Source organism: Chiloscyllium plagiosum, chromosome 23 (genome assembly GCF_004010195.1).
Source record: "Chiloscyllium plagiosum isolate BGI_BamShark_2017 chromosome 23, ASM401019v2, whole genome shotgun sequence".
Taxonomy (NCBI): domain Eukaryota; kingdom Metazoa; phylum Chordata; class Chondrichthyes; order Orectolobiformes; family Hemiscylliidae; genus Chiloscyllium; species Chiloscyllium plagiosum.
In genome coordinates, this window is record NC_057732.1 from 29030968 (window position 1) to 29050647 (window position 19680).

At 38.4% G+C, this 19680-nt stretch overlaps 1 protein-coding gene across 1 annotated transcript in view; it reads right to left on the reverse strand.

Moving 5' to 3' along the window:
* Positions 1–429: 429 nt before the first annotated feature.
* LOC122561461 (cadherin-23-like) overlaps positions 430–19680 on the reverse strand; it is a 100527-nt gene continuing 81276 nt past the window's right edge. Inside the window, exons 32-42 of the mRNA XM_043713203.1 lie at positions 18203–18359; positions 15781–15886; positions 15458–15673; positions 14320–14465; positions 9638–9779; positions 6383–6627; positions 5150–5280; positions 2763–2832; positions 995–1025; positions 763–869; positions 430–498 (exon numbers count right to left, since the gene is read on the reverse strand). Coding sequence (XP_043569138.1) covers positions 805–869; positions 995–1025; positions 2763–2832; positions 5150–5280; positions 6383–6627; positions 9638–9779; positions 14320–14465; positions 15458–15673; positions 15781–15886; positions 18203–18359 — 1309 coding nt within the window. The 3' untranslated portion in view covers positions 430–498; positions 763–804. The remainder of the gene's footprint in view (positions 499–762; positions 870–994; positions 1026–2762; positions 2833–5149; positions 5281–6382; positions 6628–9637; positions 9780–14319; positions 14466–15457; positions 15674–15780; positions 15887–18202; positions 18360–19680) is intronic.

Here is a 19680-nt window from a genome sequence, read left to right on the forward strand (position 1 = left end):
TATAAATTAAAGATAAAAAGCAACATAAGGCTCCATTGGCCTAAGAGTTTCCCTCCAGATGGTTGATGAGGGAGTTTTTAACTGTACTGGGGCTGTCAAGCTGAAAATTTGGGATTAGGTGCCTGTTATACATTGGGTGTAATTTCAGATCACAGAGGAGTGGAGGACAAAAACTTGTTCTGGTTGGAATCTTTCACTAAAAGAGATCTAATTTTATTTATCTTCATTGATGAATTATGTTGCTGCTTGCAAGTTCTCCTGGAAGGAAGCCTGATGTCATGGCATTCCATGTTCACCTGCCTTGCGCTATCCTTACAGGTACAAGCTATAGTTTGTCTGTAGGAGAAAGTGAGGACTGCAGATGCTGGAGATCAGAGCTGATAATTTGTTGCTGGAAAAGCGCAGTAGGTCAGGCATCATCCAAGGAGCAGGAGAATCGACATTTCGGGCATGAGCCCTTCTTCAGGAATGTTTGTCTGTAGTTTGTCTGTAGCCATTCTGTGATGAATTACAGCAGCAGAGAAACAATCACTCTCAATAAATTTGTGGAAGACATTTACACAAGATGTCCAGAAATGAATGAGTAGTCTGAAAACATTGAGAAGGCTGCCACATTAAACACCAATCACTCTGTTCCATCGGCAAAAGTATAAATGAACATTGAACTTTTTATTGTGTATATAGGATTACATATCTTGAAACATAGTCTGAATTATAGAATAATCAATCATTAAAATGTTGTAAATTCATTTTAATGCTCACATGGGAGAAAATGATCTCATCACCCAGTAAATTCCATGGTGTTTACACATTGTTCATCCATTTCCGCTGCCCTGTCTCACTGTTATACATGTACCAGTTTCCTGAAACTGAGACAGACAAGTTAAATGTCTTTAATCTCCAAGTGAATTGATAGGTAGAGTTGTTACTCATGTACAAAGTTACAGAAAATTAACAGTTGTAATTAATAGTTTGCATAACATGATGTAATTACCTGGGTCTTTTGCTTGTCCATCAAACAATACCTACAATTAAAAGCAAAAGATTCATTGTAAATTAAATCAGACTTGCTAAATAAACTGATCTATGTGCTTTTTAACTCACCAACATTTCTCTGGATATTTACATCTGATGGTGTGCATTATCAAAATTAGAGAACCATCCTCTCATGCTTTTTCTGCATGAATCATTTCCTATTGAACTGCCTCTAATAATGTAAATAAGGATCTGGTGGGGAGACATTGACTTGTCTGGAATTGCCTAGAAAATTGAAGATTTCAATGGGTGAATCCTCTATACCTGGAACCCTAGAAAAATCTCCATATAAATTGGAAAATTCTGAGAGAGCCAATGAAATTAGGTAAGTTACTCAGAAAAGGTTAGACTATTAAATACATAGTCAAAGCATGAGTAACTATTCAACTAACCCCATACTTACCACATACATCACTGAATCCACCAACAGATCATTTACACCCATCAGATCCTGACCATCGTTCCCCATCCTGCTCTATTCCTCACCTGACCCCTGACCTTCCCTTCCCTGTCTCCAGCCCTACGTCTGCTGCCGGACATGTTTCTACCCCTTCCCACTCTGCACTCAAACCCCCTGCTAGGCCTGAGCAGAGCAAATCTGACTCTCTCATGTCCCCTCTGCCACTTGACCGGACCCCATCACCCTCTCGCTCACCCCAAGACCCGAAATCCATTCTCCCTCCTGGACCAGGTTTGTCTGACGTATCCCAAACACTGCACCACTTGTCTGCCCCCCTATACATCCTGCTATGCTACTGACATAGCATTCTACCTCCTTCCCAGTGGCATCCCACCCAGCTAGCACCCCAGCCTCCCAGCACCCCTACATCTCATTTACCTCATGTACAATGGTTTGACAGCAGCTGTCAGGTCCTTTAAATGTGAGACTGCTGTGATCATCTTGCTTTAACTGCTCTGCACTACCAATGGAAGTACGACTCCACATTACTGGGTGAGCCCTGAGCATAAACTCTCCCCAGGGATGCAGAGATCCTTTCTTTCATAAAAGGACTAGAAAATTCAGTCTATGTCTTGCCAAATCCTAAGTACATTAACAGGCCTCAAATAGATTACAAATGCTTGAAATTGAATCCAATTTTCCTACAGGTTATTTGCTGTTCCACAATCCATTTACTAGACATCCAGCTTTACTCGGGCACACTGATTGTATTCTGTACCTTTCTCCCTTCACATGTCTGCCTATTTGTGGGGTGCTGCATCCATTCTGGTTACAATCTTTGCCAAGCAGAGAGAAGAACAGGAGGGAACTGCAAATGGATCCTGCCACAACTTCTGCTTTGCCAACCTGGATATTATTACTGACAATGTCCCATAGCCCTAAGATTGGAAAGAGTTTGAGAGAATAGAGATTTTATGATTTAATAGAGGAAGGTCTGAACAAAATTCAGCAAGGAAGGATATGGTGATGTAAGTAGGTTACTTAAAGTATGAGCACAGAACCAGAACATATAACAATAGCAATCTTAAACTGAGCCTAGAAGCACTACTTTTTCAGAGGAAACAGCATTATTATTTGCTTTTGATAGAAATCTACTCTAAATTGCAGAATTAATATTTAATGCGCTTGATACATCTTTGAGACTTCTGTGCATTCAGTAGTGCATAATCAGACTGGTTCTTTCTTTATACACATATGCAGAAGACATTGTCCTTTATTGTAGAGAAATGAGTGAATTTGTTTAATGATACTGCACTTATAACATTACCTCGTCTTGTTTTTCTGGGAGTTGAGACTGCTTTAGAATAGATCTTGGTTGGTTTGTGACTGATTGAGCCCTGAAATACAAAACCACATTGAGCATTCATGAGAGCTTCATAGGTCAGAGTAAATCTTTCAGGGAAGACATGAACAGTAGTTGAATGTCTTTCAACATCCAAGATTTTATCACGAACTGAAAATCTACAACATCACACACTATTTACATAAACCATTGAAAATATTGCTATGTTAAAAAGGCTGTTCAAAAATGTACACTTTTCAAAGAGAAACAGGAAATCAAAAACAAGGAAGTCGTGCTACATCTTTATAAATTAATGATTAGGAATCATCTGGACAATTATACTCATTGAATTCTGTTAAACTGAGGTTAATCACCAAACCAAATTCAGTAGTGGAGGGGGGGATGTTCATGAAAGGAGTTAAGAATGATCCTTAATTAAAAATGGAGGAACAGTGGACTTGCACACACCAAGAATATTGAAGAGGAAGTAGTGTAACATGAGTTGAAACCTAGGCTTTGAGTATTGCTTTTTGTTTGTTACATTTACCCAATCATACCTGAATTATGTTGTTCTCATGCCTATAGCTGTAATGAGCAAAATCTTACAGGGACTGAGAGAAAGTGAGGACCGCAGATGCTGGAGAGTCAGAGTCGAAAAGTGTGGTGCTGGAAAAGCACAGCAGGTCAGGCAGCATCCGAGGAGCAGGAGAGTCACTGTATCAGGCATAAACCCTTTATCAGGAATGAGGGGGTAGGGGAAGAGGCTGAGAGACAGGGGTGACCTTATAGAGGTTTACAAAATTATGAGGGACATCGATAGGATAAATAGACAAAGTCTTTTCCCTGGGATAGGGGATTCCAGAACTAGAAGGTATAGGTTTAGGGTGAGAGGGAAAAGATATAAAAGAGACTTAAGGGGCAACTTTTTCACTCAGAGGGTGGTACATGTATGGAATGAGCCTGTGACTATTGATGATACAAATATCTCAGCAAGAGGCCCAGCAATCACTTCTCTAGCTTCCCACAGAGTTCTTGGGTACACCTGATCAGATCCTGGGGATTTATCCACCTTTAACCATTTCAAGACATCCAGCACTTCCTCCTTTGTAATCTGGACATTTTGTAAGATGTCACCATCTATTTCCCTACAGTCTATATCTTCCATATCCTTTTCCACAGTAAATACTGATGCAAAATATTCATTTAGTATCTCCCCCATTTTCTTTGGCTCCACAGTTCCTTTGCAGTTTGTGATCATTTTCTGGGATCTCTCAACCGTTGAGCAGTGCTTGGACCTCCAGCAGATGTGACCAGCTCATTTTTCTGTCAACACTTGTCAGGTCATATGCACCAGGAAGAAGCAGATACACAGCCATTTTTCACCTTGCTCCATATATTTTGTCTGATTGAAATGGACTCACAGTAAAGAATTGGTCCCCATTTAGTACATTTGAACAGCTTCTCCACTGCAACACCACAGCTAAGTTATTCTGGCCACAGTTTCCGGACACCAGTTATTACGAATCCTGTAATGGCTCTCTGACTAATAAGAGGTTGACTTGGCTTATCTGTTTGAAGGTGTTTCAATAGGTGGGTCACTGCTGGGAGAATATCTAATTGGTGACCTGGTCACAAGATGATAACCAATGGCAACACAAGTTGACCTTTTGGCCCCTCAAACCTGCTTCCCCTCCTCCCCCTCCCAATACGATCATGCCATATCTTCTATCCCTGTTCTGATTTTTCTGCCCATTCTATACATCCCTTGTTTTCCTCAGAGATCGACAATTTTGCAATTTCAATGTTGAATCTATTTGTCAGTGGATTATTGATACTCTCTGGGGTACAGATTTTCTAAGATTTGCAACACTCTCATAAAGGAAATTCTCCCCGTCTCAAATCAAAGTGATTGATCTCTGACTCAGAAGGTGTAGCCCCACCTTCTAGATACCACAGCAAGGGAAAATAACCATGCCAACCTTGTCAAGCTCTCTTAAAATCCAAGTGAATCTAGGTTACACTGGGTGGAATACAACTTGGTTGACCACAGTCTAACTACCTTTTAGTGAAGGAAGAACATGGAACCTAGTATGCAATGGAGTATAAGTTATTCCATGCTGAATAGAGAGGAGAGCATTACCATCACAAACAATGATGTTCAGTTAACCTTCTTGCTCCTACCATAGAGTGTGATTAACACATGACAGTCTAATGATTGGGCTGGTTTGATAGCAGCACTTTAACAGTTCAGACAAATGATTGCACCAGACGTTGACCTATGCTTGCTCTTCAGATGCTGTGCATTTCCAGAATTCTCTGGACTCTCCAAACATTTTGCAGACCTGGAAAAAATATAATAGTGCAATACCTACTTTTGGTAGTATAGCCAGGCTATACCAGAAACAATAAGCACTGTCAGAGCTCCAACAAGAGTCAGCACTGCAACAAACCATCCCTCTGGACTCCAGTTAAAGGAGGTTAATGTCAACACTCTGTTGGGGAACTGAGGAAAAAATGAAGAGGACAGATATCAATTAGCTTGAATCCTATTAGGGATCACTGATTTTTTAAAAAAATCCTGCAGCAAAGCAAAGTGTACCAATCTCTTGAAAATTTTCAGTTTGTAGTATCAGAATCAGTGATAAATTGAGAGGTTGAATCTGAATCTTCTGCTCTCAGACTGAGCGAACCTGCAAACTTGCAAAATGCTCAAAGTTTAAACTTTTCAAAAGTTTGCTAATGCAGTGAAAGTGTCTCAGCTCAATTAAGTTTTACGATTTTCCTTATATGTAGAAATAAATAAACTTATATATCCAAGTAGATTATTCAGGTACTTAAATTGCAAAATTATTTCCCGAGAAATGTCTTCAAAAGTGATCTTGTAAAATTGCCTTAATGTGGAATGGGTACAACTCTGCCGGTATTATCAGTAACCATAGAATAAATTTGAGTTTTAAAAATAGAAAATGTGGAAATTTCAGGAGCATACAGGGAATGATTTTAACATGACCTGTCCAATAGAGGCCCGATGACCATCCAGTTAAAATGATTCAATGATAAAGCAAAGTAATGGTGCACAGGTCATCCTTGAATCATAGAAATTTGCAACTCAGAAGGAAGCCAATCAGCCAATGAATCTGCAATGGCCAATCAGGAGCCACCCAACCCCACCTGACTTTCCCCACCTTGGTCGTTATCGCGCTGCAAATGCATATCCAAGTACTTTTTCAATGTCGTGAGGAATTCCGCCTCTTCAATCCTTTTAGGGAGTGAGTACTAGATTCCCATCATCCTCTGGGTAAAAGAAATTCCTGCAAGTCTCCTCCTAACTTCCTACCTCTTACCTTCAATCTTACATGCCTGGATTATAGACCCCTCAAACAAGTTAAGGAAGGTACTCCTATCCAGGGCAAATTCCACATCACACCATGGTAGTCTGCGTAGTGTCAAAATAAAATTATGGTGCAAAACAATAGCAACATCTCTCTGATAAGAAAAACTAGATTTGAACTCTGTTCAGAAACTTGGCAACTCGACAATAATCCTTGTTATCCCTGTTGACTTTGAAGAGTAATTTGAAAATGATGACAAGAAGGAGATGTTACCTCTGTAACGTTGGATGTTGTAGGTTGAGTGGTTGTCCATGGCACTACATGTATCACAACAGTTGCTGTCGAAGTCAGTTGCTGATGTTTATCCTGACCAAACTCATCTGTCACTTGGATCAGCAGGGTGTAGTCCCTGGGATGTTCAATGCCTTGAAAAACATTAAACTGAAATCTCTGCGTGGAGGCCACCTTTGCAGGATTGCTGTCTGGCCTCTGAAGCTCAAACAGATTTTGCATGTTTTCTGCAGAATATTAACCAAAACATCTCAGAGGTTGGAGAGAGACATGGATTTAGAATTTTTCTGGATACATTTTCTATTTGCTGCAGAGGTGTAAAACTAGCCCTTGCATCGTAGAAATCTCTCAATTTTGACTAAAATCAATGGAATGTAAATGGGCAGTTCGCATTTGGGTGGCTGATCAACATTACGGTTTCATACCCGTGTGGCAAATTGAAAATTGACTCCACCATGCCAGCATGTAATTAGAATCCTAATCATAGAATCCCTACAGTGTGGAAGCAGGCCTTTCAGTCCATTGAGTCCACACTGGTCCTTCCCTACACCTGTAACTCCTTTATTTCCAGACCCTACCCTATCCCTGTAAACCTGCATTTCCATTTGCAAATCCACTTCACTTGCATATCACTGGATACTATGGGTAACTTAGCATGGCCAATCTGTGCATCTTTGAACTGTGGAAGGAAACCAGAGCACCTAGAGGAAACCCACACAGACACGGGGAGAATTTGCAAACTCCAGACAATCAGTGGCCCAAGGGTGGAATCGACCCTGGGTCCCTGGCACTGAGGTAGCAGTGCTAACCACTGAGCCATTGTGCTGCCCTGACTCCACAATGCCGGGATGGAATGAGAGTCCTATTTCTTTTTAAACAGACCAGACGTGGCTTGTCTAACAGTTCTGTGTCACCCTCTGCACTCAAATTCAGTGCATTAGTGCTGCTCTGTCAAAAGTGCCATCATTTGGATGAGTCAAACCGAGGCCTCATCTGCTTATTCGTGTGTAAAAAAAAATCATGTGGCATCATTTTGAGAAGTGTGGGATCTTCAGTATCCAAGGCCAATTAATTAACATAAAAAACAGTTTATCTGGTCAGTATCACATTGTAGTTTGTGGGAGTTTTCTCCACTCAATTTGACTGCTCTGTTTCCTACATTACAACAGTGGCTGCACTTCACAAAGTACTCCATAGGCTGTGAAGTACTTTGAAACTTCCAGTCATCGAAAATGATACATTCAAATCTTTCTTTCTTAATGCTGCCAGAGTTTTAATAAGTTAATGCTCCTGAAAGGTGAATTGTTCCTTATCAGTTATTTTTTGAGATCCTGTATGAACTTGACAGAAATTAATATTTAAATGATGCCCAGAATTGTAGACTTTTCTATAGTCAAAGACTTATTGAGCTGGAACTTGTCATTTTAATCTCAAAATTTGTAAAATTGGTTCATGCCAGTTTTACATCAAATCACTAATATACACGTTTGCTTGAATGTTTCTAAGATAAGTTCACCAGAACAGCTTTATAGCTTCAATCATAAGTACAGAAGGTCTGCTGTGGAAGGTTTCCTACATTAACATCAGTAATGCATTAGCACAGATTATGCCCAAAAATGAAGGTGCAATTGAATATACAGTGACCTGGTAACAGAATGATTGATGTCTGAAGTTTGATTGCAATTTCCTGTACAATTTTGTGTGTGAAACCTGAACTAATTATATCTGAAGTTCTACTGTTTTCATTATTCTCAAAAATCTTTGCACCTCCTTGTTTTCCCCACCTACCTTTAAAGATCTAAGCTTTTAAAATGAGTTTCACAATAAGCATCATTTTAATATATTCATGACAAGAATATCTGGAAAAACAGATGTCCAGTCATTTGTTCAGCTCATTCTGTTGCTACGACTGCCAGATGTACTCAGTATGAATGCTTGGCTATACTCCAAGCGTGACTGATACATTTAGCCCAGCAGGGTTTAATGATACAATTGTACAGGAAAGTGTTAACTTTATTTGATTGCAACTTTATTACCTTATAATAATTTGAACTTTATTTGGAATGGTTTTTCAATGGCTGTGTTTATTTGGATGTGATTCAATGTTTTCTTTCAATGGGGATTTTACTGCCTATGATTGTCTGACCATTCTATGAGATAGTCAGTGCAGAAATATTTTTCAAAGGCATTTTTTGATAGTATTTGTTTATGTTACAAAAAATGTCTATTTCAAGAAATGTCAATGACTTGCATGTTTCATGAATTCTGCACCTGGTCCCAATTGAGTGATTGCATGAAGGGTATGAAAGCCATATGGGAGATGTGAGGGATTGTGGAGGGTGCAGGAAAAAATATGGCATGGAGGAGATGGGGGAGTTACAAAGGGGCATGGTTTATCTGAAAAGATATGGGATATAAGAAGGAATGGCAGGGGCATGGTGGATATGAGTGAGCATTGAGGGGCAGCGAAGGGTCAGAGAACTGAGTTTTTGCTGAGCATTAAGTGATTAGGGTTGGAGTGTCTAACAATAATTAATACAACTGGAACAATGCATCAAATAATAGTGATGGGTTTTCTAACCTGTCAGGTAAAAACAATGACTGCAGATGCTGGAAACCAGTCTAGATTAGAATGGTGCTGGAAAAGCACAGCAATTCAGGCAGCATCCAAGTAGCAGTAAAATCGACGTTTCGGGCAAAAGCCCTTCATCAGGAACCCTCATCATCCATCCAACTCCATTGCTGCCTTGAGCCTGTCTCAGGTAGCAGTAAACCTGTCTCCAGTCTACTGTCACCTTTCTGAATAAGAATAGGGCTCCACCAGAAGAGTTTCAATTGCAGAGTTGGGGAAATAGCCACCTCCTCATATCCATTTCCTTAAAAAACGTTTGACCCTAATGTGCTCAAAGTACCACTGCAAAAGGTGGGTGCACATTCATAATCACCCCTATTGATTGAAAATGTGCATTTGTCTTTTACTCTATGTTGGTTTTATATCTTATTGTAGCAATTTAATTCATTGGGAACATTGGGAGGATGTTTCCATCAACTGGATGAGTACTGATATACCCTTTCAAGTATATTTTGCTGTAAAGGGAATAAGAAAAACTTCCACACTACAAATAGATCCTTTGCCTTTAAACTACAATGTATGTTTTTGTAGATGTAGCATTTTATTAAACAAGGAGCATTAATCTCCAAACAGCATCTCTGAAATGAAACAAAGTTCAGGCTTACCTCCCACAATTGAGTAGGCGAGTTCATGATCAGGTGAGTCTTTGTCAGAGCATTGCAGCTGGATGAAGGGGACTGTGATGGTAGAGTAGACGGTTTGCTCATAATAATCTGGGTCACACACTGGTGGCTCATCATTCACGTTCTGAAATTCAAACAGCTAATTAGCAAAAGCAGCTATGACAGAGGGGAAAGAATTGGTGAATTATGGAACAAAGTTGTCTTTCAACATGGGTGAAGACAAGTAAATAAATCAAAAGCAAACTTTCTCTTTATAAAGTAAGTCACTTCACATCATTCATCTGCAATAATGTCATGAAGCAAAGAGCAGTTCATTAAGACATATTACATTACTAATCTCACAGGCTAAAGAGTGATACTTTGAGAGTCATAATGGCACAGAAGCAGGTTATTCAGCCCGTTGAGTCTGTGCAGGCTCTCTATGGACCATTCCAGATACATCCCTTGCCCATTCTATTCTATAGCCCTGAAGGCAAAATACCTGAACTGAATATATTATGGATTTTCAAATATAATTTATCCGACAATATACCATGAACTGCCAGTTCAAATTGCTAAACTTCCTCATCAGGGTAAAAAATTGTGTTTCAGAATACCTGTTATGAGATATTTTTGATTGCTACTAGAACTATTTTATATATGCTTGGTGCTGTAACTGCCGTTTATATAATAATTTCTTTAAGGGTGCACATTTAAGTATTTGAGGTCAATACAAATTTATTATACATGCTTTCTGTTCAGATACTATTTGACATCTAAAACTTTTGAATACATTGCTCAGGAAAACTGGATCATGTTTGTAACAATTTGCACTTGAAGCATTAACTGCTGTTTACAAATTCAAAATGTCACTTGAATTAGAACAAAAAGGGAGTAATTTTAGAAGGTGAGATTGGAGAGTCACCAGTTTGGTGCATGTCAATTATACAAGTAAAGGTGCAGAAACAAAGTCAAATAGACTTTCACAAGGAGAATGTTCAAATAACCAGATCAGTTAACCACAACAGGCTACCCCTATGCAAGCAAGTTTGGAACAACAGAGATGGCAATTTAGGAGCAAGTTCCATTCTCATCACGTAAACATGATTTTATAAAATGTCAGTGTGGACCTCTGAATGGAAAGAACAAATGTGGCTGCTGTGTTTTACATTACATCAGTGATTGTGCTTCATTGACATAGATAGATGTTTAGGAAGTCATAAGTTATAAAAGAAATGAATGCATGTCTTTCTCCTCTTGAGAAGGGAAAAGATTATTTTTGGGATGGAAAACAAAATTTTCTGTTATTTTTCTTTCCTTTTGCTCCCTTAGATTCTCTGCATCATTTATTGCCCAGATGAGGAGGTGACACCTGGCCTTTGTCAACGTGTCATAATTCATAAATGTTGGGCACACTGGCTGAGATTCTTCTCTTTGTGGCTGGCCTCAAAGTTCCACTGCAACCTCGACCCATTTTCCTGGGAAGAGCATTATTCCCTGTATACACTGTGCCCCTGTCAGGATTTCTGTTGTTCAGCAAGAAGACTGAAGGTCAGGTATGTTCAGAGCATAGTTCCAACAGGTATGTAAGAGCAGTTTTCCAGTCAGGCAGCAATAGACTGCCCGTTGTCTAATTTTATTGCCATTTCTGTCACTGTCCTGCCCAATTTCCAGTGTGGCAGCAGAGTAAAACTCCAACTATCTTCACTTTCCAACAATGAGAAGCTTCTGTTTTTCGTTCAGTGTTTCCAACAATGATGCCATAGCTAAGTCCATTAACTCATCAGTGAAGTAACTGGCAGCAGAATCAAGCTTAGAAAACTTCAGCACGAAGTCTTTTTTGCCTACTGTTTTAGTTCCCATTTAATTCATAAACTGTTCCATTTCTCTGTTTTTCCTCAATACCCTTTGTTAGTTTTCTTCTTCAAAGGCATGTCAAACATCCTTGAAAACGTTATGTTTGATTAGCAGTGATGAGGCACATTCTATATTGTAATAATCCATTCCAATGCAAAGATTCTTTCATATCATCTTTTTATGCTTCCATGCATTTTTGTATTTGTCTTTGGGCAGTGGGTGACAACAGCATAACACTACTTTAATGTTCATCCTTAGTTTCCATGGCAACACCAAGAGTCAACATATATTGTTGACCAGACCAGAAACAGCAGGTCCCATCCCTTAAAGATCCCTAAAAGTTCAAGAGTCATAGAGATGTACAGCACGGAAACAGTCCATTTGGGTCCAGCTCGTCCATTTCGACCAGATATCCTAACCTAATCTAGTCCCATTTGCCAGCACTTGGTCCATAACCCTCAAACCCTTCATATTTATATACCCAACCAGCTGCCTTTTAAAAGCTGTAATTGTACCAGCCTCCACCATTTCCTCTGGCAGCTCATTTCACACACACCACCCTCTGCATAAAAAAGTTGCCCTTTAGATCCCTTTTAAATCTTTCCACTTTCCCCCACCCCAGGGAAAAGACCTTGTCTATTTACCCTCTCCATGCCTCTCATGATTTTATAAACCTCTTTAAGGTCACCCCTCAGCCTCTGACACTTCAGAGAAAACAGCCCTAACCTATTCAGTCTCACCCTATAGTTCAAACCTTCCAACCCTGGCAACGTTCCTGTAAATCTTTGTCTGAACCTTTTCAAGTTTCTCAACATTCTTCCAATAGGAAGGACACCAGAATTGCATGCAATATTCCAAAAGTGACCTAACCAATGTCCTGTACAGCTGCAACATGACTTCCCAATTCCTACATTAAATGTTCTGACCATTAAAGGAAAGCATACCAAATGCCGCCTTCACTGTCCTATCTATCTGCGATTCTACTTTCAAGTAACTATGAATCAGCACTCCAATGTCTCTGTTCAACAACACTCCCTACGACCTTACCATTAAGTGTATAAGTCCTGGTCTGATTTGTTTTTCCAAAATGTAGCACCTCACATTAATCTAAATTAAACTCCACCTGCCCATTCAGCCCATTGGCCCATCTGATCAAGATCCCATTGTAATCTGAGGTAACCTTCTTTGCTGTCCACTACACCTCCAATTTTGGTGTCATCTGCAAACTTACTAACTATACCTCCTGTGTTCACATCCAAATCTTTTATATAAATGACAAAAAGTAGTCGACCCAGCAGTTGTGTGTTTTCTAACAAAACAAATGCTTTTTTTCAAAGAAACATGCTTGTTAGGTTTTTTTTATTGCAGTGGTCAGAACTGAACAATTTCATTGAAGTCAGTTCCTTGAATTGCCATAAGGCAGTTCAAAGGCTGCAAATCTGAAAAAAAATGAATATTGGACATTTCAGCAGGTCAGAACTATCAATAGAGAGAGGAAAGTAGAGGGCATGCCAGGCAAACTCATTGACCCTTCAGTTTCTCCCTCCTGTATATGATGTCTAACATTCAGTAATTTTATAAATGACCAAGATGTCCACACATGGTTTTGAATACATGATCTCCACACATGGATTCACATACCCTTGCTATTGATTTACCTATCAGAATAAATAATATTTCATTTTTTTTACTCTAAAGTCCTTTTAGAAATAAAAGCACTTCCATTTAATTTGACATTAGTCTACAAGTTTTCTTTTCAGGATGCTTTAGTTGTGGTGTGAGGGAATCTCATTCACTAAAACGCTATTATTGTGCTTTAAACAGGTCCGTAAATCCAAAAGGTTCACTTCTGGCAGCTAGTCTGTGAAGACGGCAGTTCATGTCTCCCAGGAAAAAGCAGCTGTGCTAGTCTGAGGCCTAGATCTCATTTAAATGAATCTGATCATGATTTATTTTCATTTTGCAACATACTACACCCTGTTCAGTAAACCATTAACATTGAAACAATGCTTACTGAGCAGTTGGCATGGTGTGCTGAGTTCTCACTAGATGGCACTGCAAGTACGTAATGGTACAGAGTTGAACAATTGAGCAGCTGTATATCTTTAAGGACTGTGAATGTAAAATTGATTGAGGAATATGTGTATGGAGACGATTCCTCTTAAGAGGCCTTAATCTCTACCTTTAGCCTTATTTATATCTCTTGTAATTTATTGATGTTCTTATCTTTCATCAAAATCCTTAATTCCAGGAACTAAACTTCATGTTTTTGTTGCCAAGACTTAATTTGCAACTTCATCACATCTAAGTGAGTTGACAGATGCCTTAATGTACTTTCTCTCTCAAAAACCAAAGGCAATTTTTTTAATGTGCAGAATGATATGGTTGAGTATTTGTCCTATTGAGGCAATGATATACTCAGCTGTCACAAGGTGAATACTAACCCTGCTGACTATCTTGTCATTGCAGGAACAATCACATGTGGAGAAGACATATATATCAGAAATGTGCACTTAGCTCCTTCAGAAGCCCCAGTAAGTTCCTACATTCTGAACTAGGTTCAATACTGTTGATGTAAGTTCCTGATTGGTTTGTGTCCCTTAGCATTCTGTTCTGTAGTATTCACTTTATATGTTATAAGGCAATGGAGAAAAATATTCCAAAGAATCTCATAAAATCTTTGTAACAAACTGTTGTCACTAGAGAGCAAAATGGATTATGCTATGTAGAAGGAAACAATCCAGTGAATCCTTTCAGTTTAAATGTTTTATTTGAATTACCTCTGAAACTGTTATCTCAAGTTGAGTTTTGAGCGTGTGTTGTCTTACCATGACATTAACAGTTACTATAGTTGAGCCTTGTTTCCGCCTCCATCGAGCAGGCTGTGGATCATTATTCATGTCCTGTGCTCCAATTGTGAGGGTATAAGTATCTTGAGTTTCTCTATCCAGTACATTTAGAAGTCGTATCCGACCTGAAAGAGTAAAATGATAAAGGTTTAAAAGGTCAGATTCTCCATGGCACCTCCCCCCTATCAACATGCAGCAAAAAGATACAAAGAAACTACAAATAAACGAATGAATATTTCTGAAGAGAACCATGATTGGGTATTTCAGAACTGAACCTTGAGAAACATAATGAGGAGCAGTGATTTATCTGGAGATGTTTACAATCCATTAACTTCCTGGAAAACACTAATGGTGAAAAGTTGTGACCGATAATGACTGTCCACCTCTTGTATCACAGCCGTGCATCCCATATATTACAAAATATGTAGGTAGCTGTCCCACTCTGTTCATTAAGTACAAATACAGAAGTTGCTGGAAAAGCTCAGAAGGTCTGGCAGCATCTGTGAAGAGAAATCAGGCTAAAGTTTCAGGTCCGGTGACCCTTGTCTGGACTGAGTTTGTAATGTCGTCTGGAATCTGCTTTCTAGTTCAGATTTATCAGATTTATCTTGAGCTGTACTCATTACTGTAATGTGGAATATTTCTTGAAACAATGGAATCAAGGCAAGATTTAAGGAAATTAGACATCCTGAAAGATAGGTTTCTATTTTTATCTGTTAGCTGCAGTGAAAGCTGATAATGGCTCTCTAAAGGTTCTCAGAATTAGTCTTTTTATTTTAGGACAGTCCGTTTAGTTGTTGGTCTCATCCTCTGAAGTTATGAATAACTTCAGGTTTAAATTTGACAGGTCCATTTGCATTGAAGTCTGCCTGCAACCTGTTACTAGCCATTCTGCTGATGAAACCAAAATATTAAAATCATGGCAGGACAGAAGGTCTATGTAAGAACGATAAAGTGTATAAAACTCCCAAAGACATCTTGTCTTTCTATTGGGATTACCAATTGGTTTTATACTTAACCCATAACCAAAGATGTTCATATCCTCACTGGCAAAGGATGTAAAGTTCTATTTGCTGAAATAAAAGCACAGAAACATTGCAATGAAATATAACAGTACCTGAGTTTGGTTCAATATAAAACTTAGGTGGAACATCACTGTTGCCTCCCACAATAGAATATTTCATTCTGTTATTTGGTAAGTCACCATCAGTAAATGTTGCTGTTCCAACCAGAGCTCCAATGGGGCTATCTTCAAAAATATTAAATATTCTTGAAAAAGAAAAAGGATACTCCTCATTCACTCGTATGACCTTCACTATAACTGTGGAGGTGCCTGAACAAATAGTTTACAAAATAGTTAGTGCAATGTCATATAACTTCATGGTTGCATTAGTAATCACATTTTCTGTTAAGGAAAAGTGTACATAGGTAAAGACTTACTTGTTAATGGAGGGATGCCATTGTCCTCTACTTTAACAAGTATTTCATGTTGAAAATTAGCTGCGGCAAATGAGCTATCATCATATTGCAAACGTGACCTCCCAATCTGTAAAATAAGTAACATCAGGAAGCTTAATTATTAAAAGCAAAATATTGCAGATACTGGAAATCTAAAATAAACACAAAGGATACTGGAAAAGTTTAGCATGTCTGGCAATATCTGCAGAGAGCAATATAGGGTTAACGTTTTGAATTGGACATGACTTTTCCTGAGAACCCAAAACCCAGTCTGAAAATGATTCATACCAAATTTGAAACAATAATTATTTCTCTCTCCACAGATACTGCCAAACCTACTGAATTCCTCCAGCATTCTCCGTATTTACATATTCATATGGGTCATTGTCAGTGAATCGATATCTTATGGAATAAATTACACTTTTATTCGTTTTTTTTAATGTAACGTTTAGTTTCAGAAAAGTGATGAGTCAGTTTCAATTTAAACTTTGGGCTAGTCATTTCATTTTGTTGCAGTGAATTTAAAAGCAGTCTCCAAACTCATAGATACAGTGGAGGCTGGCAACATTTCTTTGTACACCCCAACTGAAAGGGGTTTTACTGTCAGAATAAAATTTTAATTTTCAAACCAGATACATTTTAATAAAGAAACTTCAAGAATTTGAGAATTGAGCAGTTACAAATGAATATTCACTGAATTTCTTAAATAACAGATGAAATTCCATTTTTTGATGTTGGGCATGAACATAATTAACTTCAAGATGATCCAAAAGATTTTTAAAAATCATGACTCTTTGCTCTCTGTAGTTATTCACAGTGACTCATTCTTCAAAATTTGGCTGGGTTGAGGATCAATTGTTTTAAGAACATAATTGTGTAATGGCATTGAAACATCTTTAGAGTCTTTTTAGATTACATTCTGTACAGTATGGAAACAGGCCCTTCAGCCCAACAAGTCCACACCGACCTTCTGAAGAGTAACCCACCAGACCAATTCCCCTATGTTTACCCCTGACTAATGCACCTTTCACTATGGGAAATTTAGCATGGCCAATTCACCTGGCCTGCACATCTTTGGATTATGGGAGGAAACCGGAGCACCTGGAGGAAACCGACACAGACACGGGGAGAATGTGCAAACTTCACACGGACAGTTGCCCGAGGAGGGAATTGGACCCAGGTCCCTGGTGCTGTGAGCCACCGTGCCACCCCCAATGTTGCCAGCCTTCACTGTATCTATGCGTCATTTAATGAGTTTGGAGACTGGTTTTAAATTCACTGCAATAAAAGGTACTGGAAATGTCAAACCCAAGAAGGCGAGATGCAAGGAGCAGGTCATGATAATCTACTGACAACTGACTTTTGTGAAAAGACTTTTTGGAATCACAGTGTCTTGGAATATTCTGGTGCCCAGGGAGAATATTCATGTCAGGACTGGAGAAACAATTCATCAGAAGGTAAACTGGGTTAGGTCAAATCTGTGATGCACCAGATTGTACTAGTTTGGAAGGAATGAATTTAATGGGCTTAGCAGAATTCATATTTTTCATTTCTCAAATAATTTATGAAAGTATGTTGTATAATGAGTTGACTAACACATTAGGGGAAGATTTTCTCTGCATGCATTTTTGACAAAATGAAAACTCATTCATATTTATTTTATTTGTATCTGTGTTGGAAAATACCCTTTAAAAAAAAGTGCATTTAGTGCCCATCCTTTGTTGTTATCGGAAGGTGGTATTGACCTGTGCTTTGAATATTTCAATCCATGATTATGTTCCTATCATGAAGGTAGTTTGGGAGTTTTAGTCTCTTGACCCAATTATGGGTAAATGGAGATGTGGTGGTGGTGATCTAATTCATGACAATTCATATATAACTCAAATGGAAAATTGTAATTGAAAGGGTTTGTATATTTTGCTGGTTTTAACCATCTAGGTAGTAGCCAGCATTAGGTATTTGTATTAGAAATCTGTTCTACATTTTTTATTATTATGTGGAGGGGAAGCAGCAATTTTTCTAGTCTCAAGATTTTTACTAATTTGACTGCTAATTTTGCATTTTAAAACAAACCTGACATCCATATGAGCCATATTAATTTATTTTAAATTTTAAATTGAAGCATATTATTCTCATGAATTAGTTATGACGTTGTTTGTTGCTTTCGTGCAAAAGGTTTCTGCTTGACAGAAATCCTGTAAAGTTTAAGAATTAATCAATGAAACAGTAAATGAAGTGGAGTATTTGGCCAGCCTTATTAGGAGGTTTTAATGTCTGTCATTCAACAGAAAATAACACCTTTTAGCCTTTTATCATCTTAAGAAACGTAAACAGCTTTCAGTTCATACAGAGTCAGTCATAGAGACTTAAGTTGTACTTACAGTTCCAGTTTAATTGTACTTACAGTTATTTCATTGTCAGCAAGATTAAACCTTCCTGATGAATATTTATCTGGAATCATTGTGTACTTCAGGATATTGTTAGCTGCCGTTCTGTCATTATCCCAGCAGTTCAATGTCACAACTGGCGTATCTTCTCGGACGGTTTCCAAAAGTTCAAGACTGAAAAATGATATAAGAATGATTTTAAACAACGTAATAAATGTGTTTCTAATAAGATCAATAATATCTCACATTAAAACATTAATTAAAATACACATCAGAATCAGAAAAAAGAAAAAAAAGCTCTCATAGCACAAAAGCACTTGCTTAGTTACAGGGAAAGGCAGAATTGAGACTATGAATATGAAATAGTCATTCATAAATTTAATACAGAATTTGGGAATAACTTCTCTACACAGAGTGGATTGAATATGTGATTAGATCACTGAGATGCAGTCGAGAGGAAATACATGTGAGGGAGAAAGGAATAGAGGATATGCAGATGGATTTAGATGAAGTGGTGTATGAGATGGGCAGAGGAGGCTCAATGGAATATAAAATCCAGTATGATCTGGTGGTACATTACAAGATCTGAGTGTTTTGTTATATTAGCCTCACTGCTGGAGAGGTGCTATTCAAGTTGGTCAATAATGGCCACCCTGTTCTGTGTCCAAATAATAGCCTTAAAGCAATGCATAGCAAATCTGTTGGACTAAGTTACCTCTTTCTGAGCTTTGTACTTTGTAATAACTGATCTACACCTTTAAGGTTCATCTTTAGTACTTGATCAGATGAGCATGATGTGTGCAGGAACAGAATATTAGATGTACAACCTCCCTATTCAATGATTGAGCAATAAAAAATAATGAAATCCCACTTTTTTTGGATTTCAAAGCAATCAGGACTCTTAGTTTTAGAACTCAAAGATTTGTAGCTTGAATTTATACTAGTTTAAGGTATACTAACGAAGGTTCCCATTTAGTTTTACAGTGCCCAGTTTTGTCCCGCAGGAACAGAAACAAACCGTATTGATTCAAAGGAGAGCCATATTATATGTACGAGGATATAATTCTGATTTCTGAGTCGAAAAGCAACAGTTGTTAACACTAACTTTTAATTTCCACAAGTAGGGACATTTTTACTGCTGGATTTACGGTTTCCTCAAAGTTTCAATCATTAGACCTACAAATATGCACCTCAGAGAACATAGAGTCATAGAGATGTACAGCATGGAACAGACCCTTCAGTCCAACTCATCCATGCTGACCAGATATCCCAACCTAATCTAGTCCCACCTACCAGCACCTGGCCCATATCCCTCCAAACCCTTCCTATTCATATACCCATCCAAATGTCTTTTAAATGTTGCAATTGTACCAGTCTCCACCACATCCTCTGGCAGCTCATTCCATACACGCACCACCCTCTGTGTGAAAACATTGCCCCTTAGGTCTCTTTTATATCTTTCCCTCTCACCCTAAACCTATGCCCTCTAGTTCTG